This window comes from Cimex lectularius, unplaced genomic scaffold, assembly GCF_000648675.2.
Source record: "Cimex lectularius strain Harlan isolate CLEC.00 unplaced genomic scaffold, Clec_2.1 scaffold209, whole genome shotgun sequence".
NCBI lineage: Eukaryota > Metazoa > Arthropoda > Insecta > Hemiptera > Cimicidae > Cimex > Cimex lectularius.
The window spans coordinates 439530-449385 of record NW_019392784.1 but is presented as its reverse complement, the minus strand read 5'-3'; the positions used below and the strand labels follow the sequence as shown (position 1 = coordinate 449385).

The 9856-nt window shown below is 35.3% G+C and overlaps 2 protein-coding genes across 3 annotated transcripts; one reads left to right on the top strand and one right to left on the bottom strand.

Moving 5' to 3' along the window:
- Window positions 1–513: 513 nt before the first annotated feature.
- Window positions 514–3080, top strand: LOC106669824 (E3 ubiquitin-protein ligase TM129). Its single transcript, XM_014399602.2, has 6 exons — window positions 514–956; window positions 1587–1824; window positions 1880–2110; window positions 2179–2335; window positions 2396–2529; window positions 2737–3080. Exons 1-6 carry the CDS (start codon window positions 719–721, stop codon window positions 2873–2875), a joined length of 1137 nt encoding a protein of 378 aa, XP_014255088.1. The 5' UTR covers window positions 514–718; the 3' UTR covers window positions 2876–3080.
- A 153-nt stretch (window positions 3081–3233) lies between these two features.
- On the bottom strand, window positions 3234–7073 carry LOC106668753 (CCA tRNA nucleotidyltransferase 1, mitochondrial). 2 transcript variants are annotated; one of them, XM_014397794.2, is made up of 4 exons: window positions 6963–7073; window positions 6601–6902; window positions 4043–4316; window positions 3234–3987 (listed from the first exon to the last, which is right to left on the bottom strand). In XM_014397794.2, coding segments are annotated over exons 1-4 (1308 nt in total). In that variant the 5' UTR covers window positions 6965–7073; the 3' UTR covers window positions 3234–3257. The 2 variants fall into 2 exon arrangements, with proteins under 2 accessions (XP_014253280.1, XP_024083576.1); XM_024227808.1 differs by having other exon boundaries at window positions 6601–7060.
- Between the last annotated feature and the right edge of the window lie 2783 nt (window positions 7074–9856).

The following is a 9856-nucleotide window of genomic DNA, read 5'->3' as shown; positions in this document are numbered from 1 at the left end:
TTTTTTACCGATAACCCCCAATTTGAACACACAAGAATTCGTACTATGGCTAATATGCAAGATCATAAGGCCAATAAAAAAAAAAAAATTTTTAAAAAATAAAAGAAAAAAAAGTAGAACTTGGTAAGTTGCTCAACTTTCCAAGTTATGAGTATAAAGTAGGGTCATTATAAAATTCAATTAGATTGTAGCTATCAGGTAAATCTTTAAATGTTAAGAGGCTACAGATGCAAAAATCTTGATTTTGTGTCACAAAAAGTTAAATGACTTTTTTTAAATATTGTATATGTATTAAAATCTTGATGTAAGACAAGTTGCTATTTAATGTCAAATTTGAGTTATGTTCTGCTTTTCCGCAAATACACACACTATCCTTTTAAACGTTACAAATAGAGGTATAATTGAAATGTTTAATAATATATAATATTGGTTAATTTATTCTGCAATCTTGACATCACGAACTCTCATCCAGGGGGCCTCGTTGCGCATTGGTTCCACGTGTTTTGCCCACATACAAGGTCCTTCATCCTTGCTATAGTTGTAGCTTATGCTTATCTATAGTTATACTTCACGGTCACAGTTCTAAACTTTACAGTTAACAGTTTGCAGTGGCAGGTTACTGATGGTTGACGAACTGCAAATGTTTGTTTTACAAGTCTGAAACGTTATTTGGACACGTAGTGGAAATGAGTTAAAACAACGGAGAGTGCCAGGGAAAATGAGCCAAACCTACTCAACCAACTATAACGTACTAGCTACACCCACGGCCCTTTATACACTCTTCTACTTCATTGTTTCGATATGCTTCGTCCTGAGGACGAGGGAATTTGTGTTTGCCGGGCTGACAGTGGAAAATCTTTTCGACTTCTTCCTCAAAAATGAAGACATCGACTTTATTGGCTATCATGCTAAGAGGACGGTCATCACTCTTTGTCTTCATTCCTTACTCCCTTTAGGTGAGCCGTTACAAGGAGAAAAATATTCAGAATGTAACAAAAAAAAAGAAAGGCATGGTTCTATGAAAATGTCCTTGAACTTTGGAAAAACATTTCCCCTGAGCTTTTTTCTATTTTCCTGGCCCCCATGCTGAATTGTTATGAGATCACTTGTTGGGTCTGTCTTCACTCGCTGGTTTGTTGAATTACTCAAATTCATCATTGCGACATCTTCAGTGAGGTGAAGATCAAACTTGTGCAGTTCAGCATGAGTTCACTGACTCGCAGACCAACACCCATCATCAACTCTAACTGGGTATAGCTAATAGCTTTATCTGGTAAACATTACTCTATTTAAAAGTAGTTAAATCCCATAGGCAGCGGTAATAAATAAAATCAAAGTTCCTCACTGAAGCTGGCGAATGCCAAAACACATTTAAGTAATTCAACAAACCTTCGAGTGAAGACACCCAATAAGTGACCGTATGCCAGTTCAGCATACCAGACCAATACCCACCATCACTCTTTTCCTGTCCCCTTACAACTATTAATTCATACACACATTTAGTTAATGTTGTTTTAGCTTATAATTAAATTTTTTAAAAATCACTCCTTTAAAAAAAATGACTTCCAAAATCAATTTTTTTACAGGTTATTTAGGTGGTGCTGCACTTTTTGCCGACAAGAATCTGCTGTACCAGGACAATATTTGGTTCACAGCGTTTTTCCTTTTCAGCATTGTATTCCCATCATTGACATTTACCACTGCATACTATTGGACGGTGAATGAGTTCAACAACCATCCAATTGTTAAGACCCTTAAGCAATTCTGTGACAACCGCACATCATGGAAAGCCATTGCGGCACATATCGCTCGCGAATACCGAAGGTACTATTTATATCGCTTAATAATTAAGCAGCCTGCTCACAGTCCTCTCTTGCAGAGTGGACAAGATAAATCTTCAGACGAGCACAGTCTGCAGGGTCGTTGTGACAGATAACTGGATTATTAAAATTTCCCCTTATTCTTTGGACATCGCGCACCAAAGAGATTCAGTTTTGGTCTTGTGCACGACCGATACCCACGTATTATCTCATGAAGGCAATGGTTCTGTGCAATATGTCAATATTGAAGTAAAATCAACAAGACCTGGAATCAATTCATTTTTTATAAGGTAACCCATTTGCAATATTTTAACAAGACTGTCGATTAAGAATATATATATGTATATATATTTTTTAGATGTAATGCATTAGACTTCAATAATATACAGAATCGGGTTCAGATACCGATTTCTATTATAGAAGGAATTAAATTTCATAAAACAAAGATTGAACACTTTTTGGATGTTTTCAAGGAAACTGTAGAAAAAAATCCACCCTATAGCCCCCCACCACAGGTAAACTTTACTTCCAATCTATGTTTCAATATAAATGTTTAATTATTATTATTATTTTAGCAAGAATTGGAAAATTGCATCGGATGCATGGTGGCTCAACCTTCGGTCAAATTGGTTAAATGCTGCAAAACTCCTGAACCTTGCACAAACTGTTACTGCAGGCCTCTTTGGTGTCTTGATTGCATGGGGAAATGGTAATTACCTGAAATCAATTGCATAAATCTTCCTGGTCTGTCTGACATGTTGAGGTGTTTAACTTCTTTTGTCAAAAATTACGCAAGCCGATCACTAAATACGTTGAAACGCAACGTACCTGGTGGTCAAAACCAAGTAGAACAGACAGACCAGAAGATCATTGATAATCCAACTACCTCAATAGCTCACAATAAAATCCTTATTAGGTTTGCCACTCGCCAAGAACAGGATCATCCAGAAACCTGGCTCTCTTCCGTATGCACCTGTCCTGTTTGCCGATCGATATTCTGTGTCCTCGATGTATGCCCGATTAAGTTACAACATGAAAATCAAAGTGAAACTTGAAAAAGAAATTTTGAACTTCTTATATCTCTACATAAATTCTGAGGACTTTTTGCTACTTTGTTTTAATTCAAATCAAATAATCTCATATATTGTTAAATTTGTTTAACACAACTTATTTATATATAATTATCTTATTGATCATAAAATCATACTTTTTTATCCCTCATAAAATATCTTCTTCAATAAAGGTATAAATTTATTGTAACCCACGCAACACTACCAAACTATATAAGCAACCAAATCAAAGCAAAAAGACAGTATCTATTAGTTTTTAATAAAAATAAATAAAATATTTTTAAAAAAATTATTTTGTTTTTTGAAGGTTAATACTTTAATAATGAGGTTTAGAAAATTAATATCATATAAAAGTAAATATTTATTTTCAAACTGCTGATTTTGACAAATTAATTTTGTGTTTGCCTGCAACTGCAGGGACATTGTTTAATAATGTCTTTTTATCATATTTGAAATTACTATCTATCCATATTTGCCGTAAGTCTGTTAATACTTTTCCGACAGATTTTCCATGAGGGACACCTTCTTTTTTCAGATCGACTCCGCTTACAGGAAACTTTGGAATCTGCCAACATTGTAATTCTGAGAGAAGATCTAGGTTGCACTTGTATTTAAAAAATTCAATGAGTTGTTTTGACAGCTTGTCACTTTTCCCTGATGCTTTCAAGACCATCTCCTGGTAGTAATGAAATTCGTTTGGGGTGTCGCGTTCTTGCACGATCAACATCGACAACTCCTGTTCAAAAAGTGAAAGCCTGCACCTTTTGTGGAAATTAAATACGTCCTCCTCGTTATACAGCAGGCTCGATATCAATGAGATTGGATGAAGATTAAAATGTTTACCCATTTCATATACTTTTATCATTTCTGATACGTTGGGCTTCTCAGGCAGCCCGATATATTTGTGAACACCTACTTGGATCATTTTCTGTACAATTGGTGATACAAAGTTTCCTGAAAGGATTTTTGAAACTTCTTGCCAAATCCTTTCTCCACTTATCTTTTCGAGTCCTACAACATTTTCACTTATTGCTTTTATGGTATCTTCATTGTGATCATTTGGTAGCTCTGCTATACGGCCATAGAAACGAAAATACCTGAGATTATAATACGATTATTTAACTTCAATTATAATAACATAATTTCAATTACCTTAAAATCCTAAGATAATCCTCTTGAATCCGTTTACGAGGATCACCAACAAAAACAACCCTCCTTTTCAATAAATCATCATATCCGTTAAAGTAATCAAACAGCGTTCCATCAACACCAAGAAACATTGAATTAATTGTTAGGTCTCGACGATTGGCATCTAACTCCCAATCCTTTGTGAACTGTACCTCAGCGTGACGCCCATCAGTAACCATATCTACTCTAAGGGTTGTTATTTCAAAGTTCTCATCACAAATCCTTGCCGTTATTGTTCCTTTAAAAAACAAAACATAATTTACTCACAAATACCTTTTAGTCAATAGTTGAATATAATCAAACCACCAGAACCTTAGGAAGAAGGTTTAATGAAAAACCATCAAAGAGATTGACTATTCAAAAATTTATTTACAAAATCCAATTTTAAACGTAAGTGGGAGAATTTACTGTGTTCGATTATTTTCCATTCTTTCTGGAATAATTTTATTAAACTTTCTGTGAATCTGTGCATGAAGAAAAAATCAAAATACTGTTTTCTTTCTGCCAGGTTTTCCTCCATTGAATTTTTCTCATTTTCTTTTTCCTCTCCTTTTTGCTGTTAATACTACTTTTACCATTTACATTTTTGTTGTTACAATATATCTTCTTCTGTTTTCTTATGATATTTTTTATTAATTGTTTTTACATAATATATCCAATACTTCTTTTAAATTATTTTTGTGGTACATAATACCATCACTTAATACTAATACTTTTTTAATTTAATTTATAGCCATACTTATTTTTTGATTAATTGGATGTGATGAAAAGTAGTTTAACAAATGTATTGACCGATTCCAAGAGACTAGAAGTGCCAATAGGCCTGGAAGTGGATTTCATCAGATTTCAACCCTGAGGGAGGACAGAAATATTGGCATTACTGCAAGACGGAACCTTTCTGTAATGCCTGTCAGATCCTAGATGAAGTACAAGATGTTTTGGCAAGGCCTTTATCAAGTTGGCCTAACATCATATACCTTTTTGAGACAATCTGCAGCAACAGCAACAGATCGCCACCAGCAACTCAGGAGAATATGTTGCAGTGAGCACCTAAATGAAAACACCAATGGGAATGCTGTAATGTTTACAAATCAGTCGTGTTTCTGTTTGTACAGTGATAGCAGACGCTGAAAAATCTACGGAACAGGGGATGCATACAATGCCCCAGTTCGTGCTCATTTCAGTGTAGAGTCTGGAGAAGGTGGTGTAATGATCTGGACTGAGATTTACCCTGGAGTACGATCTGGATTCCATATCGTTGAAGGCAACCCCACCGCAGTCCATTATGCCCAAGAAACTATCGAGGAATACATCCCTCAAACCAGGCGTCATTGGCAAGGATTTTCAATTTTTGGATGACGCCAGACCTCATAGAGGCAGAGTTATTCATCAATATATACAAAACCTGTAAATTTCTGCCCCTTCCCCCTTGTCTCCAGACCTCAATCCCATTGCACACATGTTGGATGCATTGCAAAGAATTTCGATCACCAACCACAGCCAATTGACCTGCAACAACTGAGTGCAGCATTGCAACATCTATGGAGTGAAATTCCTCATGAAATTAGTGACAACCTTATTATGCCTTACAGATGCACAAATTTTTAGTTAACAGGGGACATTATACAAGGTATTAATTGTAAAAAAAATTATTGTATCCAATAAACAAAATTGTGGAATTAAAGGCTTTTATTTTGTTATTTTTCAAAATAACTTAATTAAATTTTCTTTCAGTAAAAAGCAATAATTTCTAATAAATTTTAATGCAATTTACAATAAAAATAAAAATGATAGGGAAAGTAAATACTACAAAATGGCAATATACCTATTCATTTTGAGCAGTTTATTTGCACGGACTCACAGAAAGTTTAATAAAAATATTCCAATAAATGGGAGATTTTATTTGTATTTTAACTTACCTCTAATCCTTTAAAACGGACCAAATATTGTTGTAAAATGTAGTGGAGGATTGTCTAAGAGATAATTAAAAAATATTAAGGGTGGCCACTTTTTTTTTGCATCTCAGTGTTTAATGTTTTTTCTTCAAAATCAAAATGTAATGTAGGAATTTCTATAACGTGTGGTATTTAGTGACAATCAATTAATGATTATTTGGAGATCATGAGATGAGATACGGTATGACGTAGGTTTTAGAAAAACATTTTGTTTATCGTGCTAACGTTTTGATCTTTATTGAGATCATCTTCAGAACTGAAAGTGAGTGTTTTCTTTCGAGTGTTGAGAGTGCTCTGAACACAACACTCAGCAATGACACATCTACGAAAACTTGAGTCCTGAAGATGATCTCAATAAAGATTGAAACATTGTCAGGATAAAAAAAAATGTTTTTGTGAACCTACATCACACCAGACTGCATCTCACGATCTCCAAATAATAATTTCTATAAACCATTATAATTAGTGGTCTCAGTGACCAAATTACTTCTTTCAATTAATCAATCTTTTTATGTAAGGTTTTGGTTGAAATCTCTAGGTTAGTAGACAATAGAAAAATTTTCTTACCATGTTTTTCCCCTTTCATGTTGATCATCCTAATTTCTTCCTTGTTGAAGAAAGTCTTCATCTGGTCCGGAGTGGCGGTTGAAGCAAAATCAACATCTTTTGGAGCAATGCCGAGAAGAAGATCACGAACAGCACCGCCTGCGATCCTAATCTCGAAGCCGTTTTTGTCGAAAATTTCGACCAACTTTTTGAAACCGTCCGTAAAAAGGGATTTGAACTCTTCAGAATTCACTTTCATAGTGAACAAAGAACGTATGACCGGCTTGCTTTTCAACACGTTTCTTAGCAAACCTGGTAAAATCCTGAAATAACAGATTTTAAATTGGACACTAGAAGACCACACTTTTGGTTGACCTTCTTACATAGCCAGTCGAAGGAAACAAAGACCGGGATCTTAACCGATGTGATAACAAAAAATTCAAGAAAATTTCAAAATATAATATCATAGAAGGCTTTTTACTGTTAAAAACTTTATCGATAAAACGTAATCGATGCAACTATTCAATCTGGTTATAAAATATGATCTAAAATAATTATTGACGTTTTGAATAATGCTCCAATAGTTTATATATTGTTCATAAAATATTTCAGATTATACTATCTTCTGCTAACATATCTCACTTCCGACTTTTCGTTATTTACTATGGATAGGGTAAAAGAGGCGGCCATCTATTCCTGAGTAGATGTATTGTTTTTCTATTTTTTTACTCTCTGTTCAGCTTCATGTTGTTAGTCGACCTCAATAGCATTACCAGCGGCTCCTTTATGTAGGATCTTGCGACTTTTCTTCTCCTAGTTTCAAGAAACTACTACAGACCCTCACAAAAACAGAATGTGTTCTGCAGGCTTTTCTTCCTGACAGTATCTGCACAGTGTTCCTTCTGTCAGAACTCCTATCCGATGTACAGGTGGCAATGTCAGGAGTCTAATGTGTCGTTCCGGAACAACAATCATATACGAGGAAGGCATACTTCCACAACATATGTAACAAAAGTGTTGACAACGCTGGTGTAATCTGTATGCCAGCAGCTTGGAAATTCAAATTTTCCAGTTTTTCACAGTTGATTTCTCTTTAAGATCTGCAGGGTAATGAACTGGTTTCTTAATTTCTAATCATCCTAATTTGCTTATCATTATTGTTTAGTCTTTCAGACATGTTTTGGCCATCTTTATAGTTGACCTATGTGTTATTTTATTGTATGTGTCCTTTTTAAAGTTTGTCTTGGTCTACTTATCCTTACTGTTAGGTCCCTCATAACCATTTCAGCATTCTACCATCTTCATTATGGCTATTTTTCCAGGTTTGATATGTAAGACGTGTTTCAGTGAATCTTCAGTAGTTGGTCTATGTTATTTTATCATATGCGTCCATTTGATAGTTTCCGAAACAGCTTATTTTTAAATCTTCTAATTCTATTTTTTACATGATGAACCAGTAGTTTAGATGTTTCAAATCATCTTAGTCTAAGGCTGTTAGATCCTTCATAGTTCATACCAAGCCTCGCCAGTGCTCCTTAGTGTAGAATCTTGCTTGCTGTTTTTCCTCTCCTAGTTGTAAGACTGCCTATACGTTCACAAAAACACAAAACGTGTTCCAGTCTCCTCTTCCTTCTGGCAATGTCTGCACAGTATTTCTTCTGTCTGTATTCCTGTGTGGTGCATGCGCCTTTTTAGGTGACAGTGCCCTGTCAAGAGTCCAACCAGAATCCCAGTTCGGTTGCAGTTGCTTTCAAGTAATTCCTTTGTAAGTTTTGCAGATGTTACTTCTATGAATCTCTCTGCATACCTCATTCCTTGGGTATTGTAACACCAGGTTTTGAACATATTGAGGATCCATTTTTGTACGTTCTTTTTTTTTGTGGCTACATGCCGCAATAGGGTTCAGGGCCGAGAAACTTTATATTGGCTCTTTTTGTGGTCATTTCCACTTTCTCATTGCCACTATGCCCCGAATGCCCAAGGACTCATGGCAGGATCAGGTCATTTGTGTCACTGACTTCTGCCAGGGCTTCCAAACAGTAACATACACTTTGTGCCTTCATCTCGCATGAAGCTAAGGCCTGGCCTTAAGTGCTGCCTTCCAGTTAGAGAAGATGGTCTTTCAGGTGTTCCTAGCCTTATCCTTTAGTCAGTTTTTCCAGTGCTTGAGTTTTTCATCCTCAAGCCAATTTTCCAGTTCCAACTTAAGCACACATTCTGGTGGAATCAGTTAGGGTTCTGTCCCATGAGTGAAAGTGCTTCCCCTTTTTTGGCTATTCTGCATAACAAACTATTAAAGTATTAATGGTATTAATAGTAAATAAAAAATATGTTACAAGACAAATTACAGTAATAGGTATGATATTTTTATTCAACGAGTTAATTCAAGTTGCAATAGGTGTCATGTTTTGTTATAAATCTCTCTTTTAACTTTTTTTAAATTCTAGCAGGAATGTAGTTTAATTGATTAGCCTGGAATTGGAAGTTTTGTAAGAATATTTAGTACATTTATGATAGAATAAATAATGTGTATGCTCAGAAGGACCCTTCTGTGGTGTAGGAATGCACAATACCAATGAGCCTCAAACAGAAGGATACAAATAAAATGAGGGAACAATGGAACTCGCTCATTGTACACAAACAATCCAACAACCTCCTAACAAACTTTAGAAGGGAAGAGGTAACAGAATGTATTAAAGGAAGCAGGAAAAGACTGAATCCTAACAGGATTCTTATCAGGACACTGTAAACTAAATGGACTTCTGAAGAAGAGAGGCAAAAACCAACACAGCAGACACCTACTAAGTACTAACAAACTGTGATGTTACACTTGCCCACATAGGAAGTGTTTGGGACGTACGACGTAATAGAAGAGTGTGTGTGGTGAGTGACCGTTAATAGATAATTATTCAGAAATAGAAGAGATTCAACCAGGCCTACTAATAAAGTTCCTTGATGAACAAGGAATTAACGGTGTCTTTTAAGCAAAGAACGGGGTAACAATAGCTTTAAAGGGCGCAGTATAATACACCACCAATTACTACATCTATCTATGCTCAGGAAGAAACCTAGCCAATCTAGGCCCTAGATTCTAGGGTATGCGGATTGCTGATGTGCTCAATTTGTTGAACAATAGGAAAGAGAATTGGATATCGTTCTCATTTTTCATCAAATTTGAAATTATATTAAATGGTTAAAAATAATTGTTTGTCAGTAATAATTAAAGGATTTTATTATGTGAAATTGTGGGCGTATTTCGATCAGTGTGCTTTCGGCT

What these genes read in the sequence shown, in the direction of transcription:
- LOC106669824 (XM_014399602.2), top strand. Translation starts at nt 719, where the DNA reads ATGAGCCAAACCTACTCAACCAACTATAACGTACTAGCTACACCCACG. An exon ending in CCTATAGCCCCCCACCACAG is followed by an intron (nt 2,336 to 2,395) that starts GTAAACTTTACT and finishes TTATTATTTTAG; the next exon opens with CAAGAATTGGAAAATTGCAT. An exon ending in CTTGATTGCATGGGGAAATG is followed by an intron (nt 2,530 to 2,736) that starts GTAATTACCTGA and finishes AATCCTTATTAG; the next exon opens with GTTTGCCACTCGCCAAGAAC.
- LOC106668753 (XM_014397794.2), bottom strand. An exon ending in CATGAAAGGGGAAAAACATG is followed by an intron (nt 4,317 to 6,600) that starts GTAAGAAAATTT and finishes TGTTTTTTAAAG; the next exon opens with GAACAATAACGGCAAGGATT. An exon ending in GATTATCTTAGGATTTTAAG is followed by an intron (nt 3,988 to 4,042) that starts GTAATTGAAATT and finishes TTATAATCTCAG; the next exon opens with GTATTTTCGTTTCTATGGCC.